The sequence below is a fragment of the Coenobita brevimanus genome, chromosome 40 (assembly GCF_032717465.1).
Source record: "Coenobita brevimanus isolate Jiangsu-jjx chromosome 40, ASM3271746v2, whole genome shotgun sequence".
Classification (NCBI taxonomy): Eukaryota; Metazoa; Arthropoda; class Malacostraca; order Decapoda; family Coenobitidae; genus Coenobita; species Coenobita brevimanus.
The window spans coordinates 8,219,866-8,235,661 of record NC_136993.1 but is presented as its reverse complement, the minus strand read 5'-3'; the positions used below and the strand labels follow the sequence as shown (position 1 = coordinate 8,235,661).

Here is a 15,796-nt window from a genome sequence, read left to right as displayed (position 1 = left end):
AGAATTCTCCTGCAGACCCCTGCCCCCATTTCTTGCTGATGCGATAAATTTTTCCCTTGGGTACATAAGTTTGAGGTCCAAACTGCAACAAAATTTGTTCTCACTCACTCGCTTCGCTCACTTGTTCGAACATTATTATTATTATTATTATTATTATTATTATTATTATTATTGTTGTTGTTGTTGTTGTTGTTGTTTTTGTTATCATTGTTGTAGTAGTTGCTGTTATTATTGTTGGTAGTAGTAGTAGATGAAGTAGTTGTAGTAGTAGTAGTAGTAGTAGTACTAGTCTTTACTTAGTGGGCCTCAACAAAGTGACTCTTAATCTCCTTCCACCAGGTATCGTGTATACACGTCACAATTAGGCTGCTTCAGGGCTGCCAGGAAATGGCTATACATGCTAGCAACTTCACACCACCATTTGAACCCGCATCCATTTTCTCTCATTACCATAGGGTAGGAAGGTACCAAAAGAACCCCACTGATGCATGGTTCAGTCTGTACACTGCCTTATAAAGGTGTGGAGTGATATCTTCAGCCTACTTGTCTGATTCTGTCCCCTCACCTGCCGGCCCAGTTGCATCATCTACCTTCCCCAAAGTTCAGCCCTTAACGGCAGGGAAAGTGCTCAATGACAGTGCCATAGGTTGTGCACTGGAAGATACTATTTTCGGTCAGCATGAGTGGCAAGATGTCATTCGAAGCAGGGGGAAGCTACCATATAGAGAGTGAAGTGTCATGCCGTCCATTCCCAACCAGCCCTGAGACACCTAAAAAGCCTCTCCAATTGCTACAGGAGGAGGGCAGGGCCTATGACAGTGACGAATTCATGTCAGAAGAAGAGTTGGAGGACCCTGGCCACAGAGTGAGCGAAGGAGATGGTGACAATCATCTCCTCCATAAATGCCACTGCCTTATCTCACCACCACTCTCACGCCCAGTTCACTGCAGTCTCTCCCTCCAACGTCCTTCGTCACCATAACTCAGCACTTCGAGGGCATTATCTCCCCAACCTGGCCCTTCACATGTGAAAATTTCCACTCTGCAATCATGTGGTGAGACTGGGCTGCCAGCATCTCCCCAGGGAAGGCCCATATCAGGTGAGTCATCTCCCATATACCCCCTCACCTCTGCCTCTCCTTCCCCTTCCCCCTTGCCCGTGGCCGTCCCTGTGGGCGTGCACGTGACCGTGGGTGAGTACGTGGTGTGAAATGATGTGCTGGCCAAAAATCACAGCCAAGGCTCCCAGGTGTTGAGAAAGTGGATGCTTTTGTGTTGGAGGAAGGGGTAGGTTTTGAGCCCTCTATGCCCACCTTAGATGCAGAAGGGGCAGGTGTGCAGTTTGGTGAGCTGTTGCCTGGACCCCGGACTATGATGTCCTTTTTCAAGGCAATCTTCACCCACCTCCATTATGCTGTACCTGGTGGCTGAAATAAACTATCACCAGGACATAAGTTTGTGCTGGCTGGATGTTTTGGCCAGTGAGAATACAAAAATGAAGGATTGGGTTCCAGTAGTGGTGGAGGAGTTATTTGTGTGGCTTGCCTTGACCATGATGATGGCCCACGTGAGAAAACATGTGCTCCAAGATTACTGCTCTGTAAACAAACGTGTGGGCACACCTGCCTTTGGGAAATATATTGCCTGTGATGGGTACCTGGCCATGTTACAGATTCTGGTTTTCAACAAGAATCATGGGCCAGCACCCAATGACAGGTTATGGAAGACAGTAGGAGTGTTTGCACAGCTGGAGAAATGCCAGATGTAACCAATATTTTAATTTTTCAGATGGAAAAAAATCACATGTCGGGCAATAATTGAATGTCCTTTTTCATGCATCTTACATATTGTAAAAATACATAAATATGGTTTCTTCTATTTAAAACAGTACTGCGTCAATTTAGCATGAACAAAAGTAATTATATTAAAAAAAATATTCCACATCGGTTGCAGCCTGGTTTATGCATTCATAGAAATATGTATGTATATCTTTATCCAGTAACAAAAATAGTTATAATTTATACTAACCAATTAAACTCCCTGTGAGTAAGAATAAAACTTAATTCATTTCAAGAAAGCATGTCGATATTTATATGCTGCCTCCGGTAAAACAAGTTTTCCGAGGAAAAAGGAACAGCCATCTGTCGTCACTGGCTGAGCTACTCCATCACCATGCTTGCTTCGTATGTCTGGCAGCGCTAGGCTTCAATACGCCCTAACATTTTGGAGTCCAGTAATGGATAGACCATATGTGCCATTTTTTGTACAAGCCAGATTATATACGAATGTCAATATTCATATGCCTTTTTTTACTTCTTACAGTCCAAGAACCCGTCTTTTTGGCAAATATTGTACTAATCATCTTAGGGAAGCATATGCAAATATATCATTTTATCGACAATATTTTGGGTTAAATAGCATAAGTAAGAGTGATATATATTTTTTTAAGGTATTTGCTTAACCAATATCGTAATCATCGATCAGAAAACTAATACTGAAATTTAACTAAGACCCCCTTAACCTGCAGACACGAAAAGGAGATATAGTTTCTGGTGGTGTCTGGCAGATTTTCCTTTTCGCATGAACGCTCCCATTCTGACCATGTTCAAGGAGTCTTTTGCAAGGCTTTTCCGGCAGTTTCAGAAAGAGGTTATCGACGAGTCGCTTGCGTTGTTCCTGGTCCGTTTAGCTTTTATTCAGTATGTGCTCTCAAACTATCATCATTTTGGACTGAAGTTCTTTGACCTATGTGACTCCAAAATTGGATATGTGCTTGATGTAACAGTTTATTCAGCTACAGATGATATACCTTGTGATGATCTCCATGGTTTCTCGGCACCAGTCGTGAGAGTGTTCATGGTCAAATATTTCAGCAGACACCCCCTCGTTGACCAAGTATTTACTTGAACATGGTAGCCTACTGGGTCCTGTGGAACTGTCCATGCTGGTAGAAAAAAAAAAAAATCCATCTTTTTCAGAGAAAACAGAAAGGTTCCTGTCATGAATTCGCCAAATTATCTTTATACAAATTCATGAAAGGATTGTTCTCAAAACGTTTTTTGTTGTTTCACTCGTGATTGTTTTTATGCACACCCTTGTTACATTACTGAGTGATACTTTTGTGTATTTATCATTCCATCGCCCTGCCTCTTTTATCATTCAGCTAAGCCACACCTACTTTCGGCGGTAATGTAACATAAGAATTAATTTTGTTTACAATTAATAGATTTACCGTTCTTTTCTTTGGGCCTGAATAAATGTACAAATCGTTCTCCACATTGTGTTTACTTTAGTTTGGTACTCTCAGTTTGCACAAACTTCTTATATTAACCCGTCACGTCCCGAGGTTTTCCGCACCTCCGACATCCCCCAGTCCCGAGGTATTTTCGAATTTTTTTTTTTTGGCTAAAACCTTCGCTTTTGGTGAGAAACATCGAAAATTCATAGAGAAATCGCTCACCTGAGGTTTAAAGTGCCCAATCCAGGTAGGAGTTCCTCCTTACCTGAGTGGGTTTTCTAACATGCTGGCACCAAAGAAAACGAGTTCTATGGGAGGGTAACTATTTTATCCACTCATAAACGGTATTTATTTATTTACTTGATACGAATGTATATGTAGTATGACAGTATATTGGTTTTCAAGCAGTAATAAAGGCATTATAAGCATTGTTTCACTCACTAACTAATCACCATACCTGACCTATTTTTGTCACACTACCTGATCATTATTTCTGGCTGTTTCTTCTTCTAATGCTATGTAAACATTGTCCTCCACATTGTCATCGATTGGGGAATCACTCTGGCCCTGAATAACTTTACTAGCCAGGTCACTGGTAACAGGTCCTTTGCCAAGACAATGGCGTGGGGGGGGGGAGGGGGGAGGTTATGCAGTGTAAGGCATTGTCCCTGCTTGGTATCTTGTACAGGAATAGAGGAAGGTGTCCTGTGTATACATCAGAATAATCACATGCTAAAATTGAAAATTGTGCAAATTAGCGACCTTGCAAGTGCACGACGTACTGGTACGTCGCCGGGACTGGCAAATGCAAATCGTTGCAACGTACCCATACGTCGTCGGGACGTGGCGGATTAATCACAACTGGTAGTTAAACTACTTCTTTCACAGTAATTCATAAATCTTTTTACACCAGAGAGGAGTTAGCACCAGCAAGAATCTGTCTTTATTAGTATTAATTATCGACTGTCAGGGGTAAGGACACTTTCTCAGAGGCTAACAGTATCAACATTTCAGCATTCGTGAGTGATTAGTCTTTGCTGTGTATTGTTGAGAAAGTTTATGAAATTCTCGTCCTTAGAGAATCGGCGAAGTAAGCCACATAAAGTAATACTACTTTATTTCATAAGTCGGTAGCCCTCGTGTCAGTGTTGACTTGTTTTTTCTTTCTTTAGTAGTGGAAAAATATTCAGTATATTTCTTTCCCAACCGTGAGAGCTGACAGCTTATAATCATATTTCACTTCCCCCTTGATAGTTTCCTCCAAACTCGGAAATGAGGTAACATGTTAGCCCATATGTGGCACAACAAGCATAAGGTTAACATGTTGACCACAATTCATTAGGGGGTTATGGAGGACACAGGCAAGACAGACTTCAGGACCAGGGAACATGTGTTCAGGCCCGATGCTGGCAATGACTACAACATTAACATACGGTTCGTTGATAAGTCGGAAATGCACATTGGGGAAGTTGATGCCTCCATAAATGCTGTCGGTGGTAGAGGAAGGTGTTCTTACACTTTCTTAATATTGCCGTCTTGAACACTTATGTACCCTTCAAGCTGGTTTGGAGAAGAAGTATTTCTGTACGAGAGTTCGAGAAAGTGCTAGCACACGAACTACTTGCAGAGTATGCAACTGCACAGTTGACAGTTCGGAGGCGGGGGATGTACCAGGCGGCAACGGCAGTCAGGCTGTGCTGTACCCAGTATTTACAGCATCATTGTCTCGTCGACGTGAGCCATACAGCTACAGATCAGCCAGCCTACAGGTGCTGCAGTGTGTGCAGCAAGACAAAACACCACTCCCCTACATGGAAGGAAACCCTTTACCAGTGTGATGAATGCAAGGTCGCGCAATGCCCTGTATGCTTCTTTGAGTATCACTTTAAACTTGATTATTGAGGTATGTGGGACTCTGTAATATGGGAACAGGTGAGCAATTCCTTTTTTTTTGGGGGGGAGGGGGGGATGAGAAAATTGAAAATGATTTTCTTCTGGTAATGTTATGCCATGCTTGATAATACCTTGAATAACCCAACCCGATGTATGAAAGAAAACCAAGAATGCACATAAGAAAATGACGGTATTGGGTAGAACTACAGTTTCTTTTTACTTATTCGTGAAATATATGCGAAGATGTGACATGAAGCGTATTTGTGAGCTGAGATACAATTATTATAAGTTGTGCAGAACATACCGTAAATAATATTTCCATTATGCCAGAGAATAGTGGAAAGGAACCAAAATTTCCCTACAAGTGTATACCTCATAATGAAGTGTATTGCATGCATTATGTTCAGCAGTGATGTTTTCAAGTGCAATACTTTTGGTGGTTGAAGATTTTTTTCTATACTCTTGAAATATTTCCGAAGATGTGATATGAGGCGTATTTGTGAGCTTATGTACAAATAGTATAAGCTGTGGAGAGCATAAGTAGCCTAATATTTTCACGATGCCTTCGAAGAGTAAAAAAAAAAAAAAATGCAACACATATGTACAAATGCATATCTCATACTCAACGTTTACTGCTTCCAATATGCTGAACAGTTATTTTTTCAAGTGCAATAAACTGTAATTGTGATATGAAGTACAGTATAAGTGCTGTTGAACATAAGTTTTCTGGTAAGTTACATTACTGATGCCTTTAAAAAATATATAGAAAATCATTCAGCGTAAGCTTTCCCACACACCTACAGGGCATAGTGCCACACTGTTGCGGCTGGAAAACCAGTGGCGAGCCACATGGATGGGATGATGACTTATCTGTATGGCGGTGCACATTGAAAAGTGAAATGAAGAGTGGAAAGTTTTGGTGTCTGCAAAGGAAGTTCGGACAGTGTTACAATCACAACTCTAGTCAGTGCTGCCAACACTAGCCAGGCTCGCCAGGGCCACTGCCATCAATGTGCACTTGGAGACTCCCCGTCAAAACATAGGAAACTGTTCATTTACTCGTCCATACTCATCAACGAAACAATCTAGAGACCTGGGGATGGTTTCATTTGCAATAAGAAGAGCTGGTGAGTAATATGGTTTTTAACTTATTTCACCAACTATTATACTTTTCCAGATATTAAAGCTTGAAAAAGAGCTACTTTGCCAGGAATGCCCGTAGTGAGAGCACACCTGGCTAAAAAATATGCCCGGTGTGACCACAAAAAAAGTCCTAGTGGCGTGCATAAACAGCCAAGAAGTAATTACTGACTAAGCAGAAATGCATTAACTCCAGTTTCTAAATCCAGGACACTCTCTGTGTCCTCTATATCATTAGGAAGAGTATTTCAGGGTCCTCTTATAAATGGAGTAAAGGACTGGCATATAATATACAGTAGATACATAATATGAGAGTGTCTGAGTATTCATGCATAATGAATCCTTGGTCATATATGATAGCTAGAAAAGTGGTGGAAGTGTAGTATGCAAATGACAGTGAGCATTAGGAAAAATATCTGATGGTGAAAAGTCAGAAATCCAAAACAGACACCGATGTTCAAGATTTAGATTCACATCAGGTAACAGAATCCCAAGCTAATTAAAAACACGACCTAAAAGCCCTACATTAGAATCAAGAGCAGAGAGCCAGACAGGAAAGCAGTAATCGGGAATGGGAAATGTAAATTAATAAAAACAATGCTGAACATTGAGAGCAGTTGAATATATATATATATATATATATATATATATATATATATATATATATATATATATATATATATATATATATATATATATATTCCGAGGTCAATCTCATCAGATACTGATGAAGCAACTATGCATATATGTGCCTCAAAAGTTAGTTTGTTTGTTTTTTTATCAGGTAAAAACCAGCAACTTTGCTGATGTGCATGCATTGATTATTATAGTTTCGTTAATTACAGTTTCAAGATGGAAAGGCAGAAGTGTCCTATATCTACTGACAATAGGGGTGAGTTTTTGTTGGATTTACCTTAATATGCTTCACGTAAAAACACAGAATTCGTTGTGTCATGTAAATTATTAATTACTTATCTATTGTTTAATAGAAAGATAAAGTACAAAATGGATGGATATATCTTTAATCATTAAATCATTCAAGGTGGCAGCAGTTACGCGTAGGGGTTCGCTGTCGCTCAAGTTGTGGGTGTATCGAAGGTCATGTGACTACTTCCCACCAGCTAAAGTGGCTTTACATCATGCCACCGATTTTATGGTAGTTGTAAATGAATTGAGAAACAAATTTTCCAATGGTCTGACGATGGTTGGTCAAATTATATATCGAGATATTGATCGACCAGTTAATAGAAGACTAGCTAGGTATCCCTCCCTCTTTTTTTTTTTTTTTTTTTTTTTTTTTTGTTAATTTTCTCCAAATTCTTGACAGTATTTACGAAGTGACGTTGTCTCCAGACGGTAACATTAGTGAAGGAATAACAATAAGTTAGAGCCTGCACATTCATAGCTTCAAAAACATAGTAATATATATCTATCATTTAATATGATTTTGCTTTAATGCTGCCAGTGGTATTATCTGTGGTGCTTAGGAACACATTTGGCAATATTTGCTTTTCAGACAGTTACGTATAAGGAGATCCTAAATATTCATGCACATTTGTGAGTGACTTCTTGCCTGTTGAAATTAATTCCTAAATGGAGGGAATAGTTTACAGACTCCCCCCCCCACACACACACAGGGATATTTTTGGAGAAAATGACTCCTTCAGAACCAATCTCTATCTTTGTGATACGGTAGGAATACATCACCCAGGAAAGTCATCCTTGTTGGGGGAGGGGGAAGACTGTGGACTACTCCCTCCATCCAGGGACAAATTTTAACTGGCAAGAAGAAAGTCACAAACAACAACGAATATGAATGATCTTCTATGTATTTATATGAAAAGCACATTTTATTGGCAAAATGTGTTCCTACGTTAAGTGAGCAAGATTTCGAAAGATTCAAGTTAGTAAACACGAGAAAGCAATGCCAGAGTGTATCTCCATATTAATCCATAAAAAAAAGCATATCTATATATATATATATATATATATATATATATATATATATATATATATATATATATATATATATATATATATATATATATATATAATTCTTCGCTGGGTGCAGAGGAAGAAAACACACACACACACACACACACACACACACACACACACACACACACAAACTAACCTGGTGGTACTTCCTTGAAGTTCAGGGTAAAGTTGCCAGCAGAGGCAAGAGCTCTGACTACCTCTGCATCACGACCAAAAACATATGGTTCTCCGTTCTGCTTTCGCTGGAGAAATACTGCTGGAGGGAAGTTGAAAGTCGCCACCTGAATCAGTCAACATCAAAGAAGTACAGTTACTAAATTGGAACATTGTGAAATAATACCAAGTTGGTATTACTAATGTAACACCGTTTGCCTCGTACAGTTTGTCATGAATTATTACTGAAGTAATACTCATTAGAGCAGAAAATTAAGAAAGATACTGAAATGAGTGAGCTAAAATTATTTAAAAATTGCAGATGTTGTGGGTTACCAGAGGCTGGAGACCAGATGCTCAGAGATTTATTAGTTAACCCCCATCATACTCATTAATTAAAATAATCACCGTAGCCTCACTAGGGCAAATGATTAACATGTGAGTAAGAGTGACTGCTTCCGAGGTACAGATTTCGTTCTGTGGACAATTGTTTGATGATTCTGAGTTCCTGAAGGGAATGGTTCAATGTTTAGACAACGAATGTGAGGCTAGGTAAAGAGTAAGGTCACTCAGTTATGTTCCCATCACAGAGGTGCCTACAAACCCACTGCGAAGGATCAGTGAGTACATGAAACTAAGCTGGAGGTCTGGGAAACATGAAAAGAAGAAAAGTGGCATAAAATATGAAGACCACCATGCAAATACTCGTGTTCAAACTGTTCTCTTTCATTACCATTTCTTAAGGAAATTAATATTGGTGTATTATGCAAGCAGAATTAAAAGAGATCAGATAAATCTGTTCTTGGATACTTAAAGCCACCTGAACGCTCGCTACAGCGTGTTTACCGCCGATCCTATCGACTTGACCCGTCAGTACATCAAGCAGTTTCAAGTGCACATAATTAAAGAAAAATCATAAACAGCATTGGAAACATAACAAAAGGAGCACTGAAATCTAATGGGAGCGGGAGGGTGGATTTCAGTCTCCAGATGCTGGAGGGAGGGAAACTTTGCCTTCCAGATCCTTCCATTACTATAATTTAGCTCACAGCGTGGTGACTAAAAGGCTCCATACACATTCATGCTGTCCTGTTTGGCCGCTGGCACAAACCATCCTGTTGAGGCAAGACTGAATATGTGTGTGTTTAGATCAGGGTTCCCAAACTCTTCAGCCCATCGACCCCATCCTCCTGTTTCAGAATGTTCATCTGCCCCCAAGCATTTATATAAAAAACTGATTAAATAAAGACTTCATTAATAACCTAACAGTATTACGAATGATGATAATAATAATAATAATAATATAAACATAGGCAAGGCTACTCTGTTTCAACCCTCCAGCTGACCAAGAACATATCTCCACCTCCCTACACACCTAACCAAGCGTATAATCCTCCCCTGCCCCTTTCCTCTTCTCCATATCACAGAGACAGCAGGCCGCAGTGAAATCTCAAATATATTTTTTTTATTCATAATTTTCACAAAAGTACCTAAGACAGCATTCTACCTGTCCAAAGGCACCAGTTCACTGTAAGACACATAACTGTGTGAAATTTTATGACTCCATAGGGAACACTTTCTGAGTTCTGGCTTCAGATTCCTTGTGCAGTTTGCATTGAAATCTGAGATTTTTATTTTTTTTTAAATAAAAAAAAAGCTACCTAAGACACAGCAGTCTACCTATGAACAGGCACCAGTTCACTACAAGACACATAACTTTATGAAATTTCATGACTGTGTAGTTAATACTTCCTGAGATTTAACGAAATCTCTGTGCCACCTATTGTTGACCCCATTGATAACAATACCCTCGTTTGACTCTGTCAAGTGGAGGGTAATTAATAATAATAATAATAATAATAATAACCTCAACAACAACAACAACAACAACAATAATAATAATAATATTAATAATAATAATAATAATAATAATATCATCATCATCATCATCATTATCATCATCATCATCATCATCCATCATAGTGTGACTTCATGAAAAAAGCGATATTTATACTAAGAATAAATAACATTTATTTTTACTGCAATTTTTGATATCATTAATGAGATGGATGCGTCTGATGAGCGTTAACAAGGTCACTGATTTTTGGCTGCGGGTTGGTGAGTTTTAGTCGTAAGTCACCACGCTCTTCAAGGTTGAGTCTCTTCCTCTGTTTTGTTAAAGGTGCATTTGCATGGTTAAAACCAGCTTCTGCCATAAGAAAACTTGGGAATGCAAGTAAAAATGGCTCAACCACTGCACAAAGCATGGGGTTTAGACATAGTATTATCATTGCTCCAATACAGTAGACATTTTTTTTTCCTGGACAGTGCTTTTGCTTCGAGTTCTATAGTCATTTCTAAAAGTTCTTCCTGTAACTGAGAGCCAGTGTCTGCATTTTTTTTTTTCCACATCAAACGGTGTAAAAATCCAGTCAGGCAGGTGCATTTTCATCAAGTCCACAAAGTGTACTCCAAAGTCATATCTTAATTTGTCAAGGTATTTTGTGCATATAAACAGGTCACTGTCAAAGGTATTTTCGTTTTCTTCCAATTGACCCAGGTCTGAAAAATACTGGAAATTTCTATGTAGCAACGAAGCTTTGAGTGGGCCTATTTTGGCTACGAAGCCAAATATAATTGTCCTTGCCATGAATAATCGTAACATCTTTACCCTGCGGACGTTTATGTACTACATTAAGTTTTGAATCTAGGTTTGCCAAACAGGACTGAGATTTCTTACACTTTTTAACACTTCATATAGTGATGGGTTTCCAGTACACCTGTTAGAAACTGCACAAGTGAGTTGAATAAGTTTACAAGTCTTTAAAAGCTATCACCCCTAGACGGCCGCCTTACCTCAGTGTGCAAAAATAATTGATTCAGTTTCATCATTCTTTTCACATAGCATTGCAAACAATCGTTAGTTTATTGGATGTGCTTTGATTTCATTTATTATTCTGATAGGCAGTTTCAAGGCATCTTTCAGTTCACCTCTGAGTTCTTGAGCTACAAGATGGTGTCTGTGTAATACACAGTGAACAGTACGTAATCAGGTATATTTTCCTTGAGCAGTGATAAATCCTCTGAAGCGGCCGACCATTCCTCGTGCACCATCAGTAACCACTGCAGATATGGCTGATGGGTATACGGTGCGTCTCCAAATACTCCTCCAAACACCGAAAAATTGTCTTACGTTTTGCATTAGCTTTAAGATACCTGCCAAACAAAAAATCGTCAACAATGCACTTTTGACAGAGGCCAAAAGAAAATTTGAACTACTGAAAACTGACTCATCGAGACTTGCAGTGTTCAAGCTCAGACGTCAAAATCATCGGCCATCACATCAACTCATCATTGCAATGTACTGACACTTAATGGCAGACATTATAGGACACGCTGAGAGTCATTCTTCATATCAGTCCCAATCACCTCTTTAATTGCTGGAATTATTGTCTTCTCTCCAACTATATGCATTTTTCCTTTCTTTGCCATAGTGAGGGAGATACTACAGTATATGATACCTTCAGTCCTCCTTCATATCAACACTGGCTGGTTCATTTGAAGTATGTCGTTAAATTTTGTGGAATTTTACCAACCGCGATAGCGAAGGTGGTATTGTTTTCATGTGTGTGTGTGTGTGTGTGTGTGTGTTAGCGCGATAACTTTGCAACCGCTCAAGATATCATCACGAAATTTTACAGGTGTGTTGTAGGTAAAAAAAAAAAAAAAAAAAAAAACGATCAAGAGTTCGAAACTGGTGAAAGTAGGTCAGAGTCTGTCTGTCTGTTATCACGATAATTTCGCAAGCGCTCAAGATATCATAACAAAATTTTACAGGTGTGTAGTAGGGATGAAAATCTCCTACGAGTATTGTTTTCAGTTTATTTGTCTGTCTGTGTGTCTCTTAACACGATAACTTCGCAACCAGTCAAAATGTCACAAAATTTTACTGGTTCGTAGTAGGTATGAAAATTTCCCATGAGTTTAATATTGGTGAAAGTAGGTCAAGGTCAGGGTCATATTCCGAGCCGCGCTTGATATCGGCTCACTTCTGGTGCGATCCTCCCTTCGGGGGGCCTCTAGATTGTTTAATGTTTTAGTGCCTTAGTATAATTAAAATCTTTGTTTTTCTTATCAGATTGAACCCTTTCAATGTCGTCTTTTATCTTCAGAGGCATCATGGCATTATTAATGAAAGTCTTTTAACATAACAGGCACATAGGCATTGTGTCATTGGTAAACGAAGTGGTGAAGCCAAACTTCAAAAAAATTTGTGAATAATTTCGTCACTTCTTGGTATCAGCAGCTGCTATTTTTTTTTTTTTTTTTTTTTTTTTTTGGGGGGGGTTAAGGCACAACAGTTGCTTCATTGACACCATTCCTGTCGTTATAAGTGTTGAAACTGTACTGGCTGTCCAGAGTCCTGAGTCTGGGTTCATTATGTGATGGGGGGAGTAAGCTTAGTACGGGAAGGGAACAGGGATAACATGTATGAATATCCTACGTGGGACAGGGGAGATGAAAGAGACAAAGGGACGGGTGGGTGGTAAGAGGGGAATGGAGCAGATATACAGGAAGTGGATAGGACAGGAAGTGATGATGATTGTAGTGGTGGTGATGATGGTGGAGGTGATGATGGTGGTGGTTCTGGTGATGATGATGATGGTGGTACTGATGATGGTGGTGGTTTTTATCTTGTACCTGACAAAGTGAGAGTAGGGTATTCATATCACTGGTGTCTGTCCACAGAGCTGGGTGGCTGGGCGTAGAGATTTCGTTTACTGAAAAAATCTCAAAGTATCCACTATTGAGTCATGAAATTTCCCATAGTTATGTGTGTTATAATGAACTGGTGCCTTTTGACAGAAAGAATGCTGTGTCTTAGGTAGTTTTCTGAAAATAAAATAAATATTTTTTAAGCATGTAATGATAGTCATGATGCTGAGTATGCTTCAAGAGTACTTACTCAGATGTGGAAACCATTTTTTATCCTCCACCTGGCAAAGTCAGTGGAGGATATTGTTATCACTGAGAACAACAGCTGTCCGTTCGTTGAGTTGGGTGGCAATGCGGCTGGCTGGAATAGAGATTTTGTTTCTGAGCCAGAACTCAGAAATTATACACTATAGAATCATGAAATTTCACAAAGTTATGTGGCTTACAGTGAACTAGTGCCTTTTGATAGGTAGAATACTGTGTCTTAATAGTTTTTTATTATAATGAAAAAGAATAAAAAAATGTTTTTTTCCAGATATTTCAATGCAACCTCACAAGGAATCTGAATTTTTGTTTAAATTTTAATGTAACTGTGTTATATATAGAGGGGATAAGGTCCGTTATGCACTTGGTTAGGTGTGCAGGGAGGTAGGGGTTAAGTGCTTGGTCAGGTGGAGGGCTGCAACAGCGTATCTTTGCCTATGTTTTTCATTAACGTTACAGTTCTAATAGAGACATTATTCTAGTGGAGTTGCTGGTCTTTTGATTCTAAACAACAGCAGCTTCTTAAACCATACAAGCCTGAGAGGCAGGACTGATGGATGATGATCTTCTGCCCTTGAGGCATTGGAGTGCAGACCTCACGAGGGAGAATGACTTTCGACATCTCATCCAGGCCATAACAGAACTCAGAGATTGATGCTTCTTCTCAGAAAGAACTTCTGCCAATCTCGAATAGAATCTCCCTGCCTCTGGACCCATGCACCTGCTGTTGTGAACACAAGGGGAGTGAATCGATCATGGTCCACATGTTGGGTCCTTTCTTGATAATTTCCTTTTCTATTTTATTCTCTTGCCCATTCCTCTTGTGTGCAGCCACGAGAGACAGTTCAGGGTGACATGCTGCCATAGGATCATATATCCTAATGTCGAAGAAAGCCCTCTGCCTATGTGCCCAGAAACCTGGAACACTGACATCCACTTTTGCATCAGTTGATGTGTCTGCTGTTCTGTGGATGAAGTGCTCAGCATCTAGAGGACGTGACGCTGGCATATTTCCTGTAGCAATTTAGCAGTGAGGTCGCATACTTCATCATGTCGATTGCACAGAAAACCTCCCTTCTTGCAAACCATTGCATGCTTTGCATCAAAGACGGTGCCACAGGCGCACTGTTGAGGTTGGTTCTCTGTTGGTTGCAATACTCCGAGGCTGTGGCATCAGATTATTCGTGTTTGTTGAAATGGAAGTCTTCTGCCTTGAGAGGCAGGGTTTTCAGTCAATTCAATACTCCATCCTCTTGTGTCATTTCAACGATTCTGCACTGGTGTGATGGAAGCTGTTTGGTTACACGCTGTCTCTGGTCCTTTTGTCTTGCTTCACGCTCTTTGCTTATCTGTGTCTTTTCATCTTTCTGCTGTTTTTTGTCGATTTCACTCGTCTCAACCTGGGCACAAATCTTCTGTGACAAGGACTCCATGAGCCTAAGTGAATTCCTGTGTTCATGGCCTGTCATTACTGCTGGACTTAAAATACCAAGGCCTACTACTACTACTATTACTACTACTACTACTCTTACTACTACTACTCCTACTGCTACTACTACTGCTACTACTACTACTACTACTACTACTACTACTACTGCTACTACTACTACTACTACTACTACTGCTACTACTGCAACAACTACGACAACTGCTACTACTACTATATCAAATAACAATTCTGTCAAAACTTCATAGCAATAGTATATCTGATAATATCACGTATATGTCCTCACATTTCAACTGAAAAAAAATAAAAGGCTCATTGTATACTGTGGAAATAGAGAAACTGGTCGTTACAAAAGGAGTGTCTGAGAGGTGTGAAGATATAAGATGGTTGGAGTTGTTGTTGCTTAACCCCGGTCTGTTTGGCCAAACAGATATGTACACCACAGGTAAGCAATTGCTTCAGTGGGACCGTCCTATAAGTAAAGAGAACTGCATAACCTTGGTAGAGAACCAGTACCACCTTGTGGTAGATTGCACCTCACCGGCATCAGACTAGGGTCCTTCCCATACCAAGTGCAGGGAAACATGAGATTTCGCTCCTGGGTGGATGCCACAGATGCTTCACTTCACCGAAGGTACACATCACCACCACAAGTAGGCTGATCAAGAGCGCCGAATGTTAGTTTGGAGTAAGGCAAAGGAATAAACAGCGAAGGAGGTGTTTATAACAGTGAAGTATTCCACAGCAGGAAAGGTCGTGGCGAATTAAAAGCAGAAGGGCTAAGTCTTTTGCTAACTGTTTAATTTACACTACTTATTATTATACGAAATGATGCAGGGATTAGATAATTTCATGAAACACCATGAGTCTTAGCCATTCCTTCCCGTGGGTTCCTGCCTTGCACTGAAGAGCAGGCTTGACCTAGTATGGCAATACTAAAAGGGCCT

General features: G+C 39.8%; 1 protein-coding gene across 1 annotated transcript in view; it reads right to left on the bottom strand.

Annotated features, from left to right (window-relative positions):
- Positions 1-15,796, bottom strand: part of LOC145397276 (glutamate receptor-like) — a 109,061-nt gene that overhangs the window by 60,722 nt on the left and 32,543 nt on the right. The window contains exons 6-7 of the mRNA XM_080270472.1: positions 14,647-14,802; positions 8,406-8,550 (exon numbers count right to left, since the gene is read on the bottom strand). Of these exons, the coding sequence (XP_080126598.1) occupies positions 8,406-8,550; positions 14,647-14,802 (301 nt within the window). The remainder of the gene's footprint in view (positions 1-8,405; positions 8,551-14,646; positions 14,803-15,796) is intronic.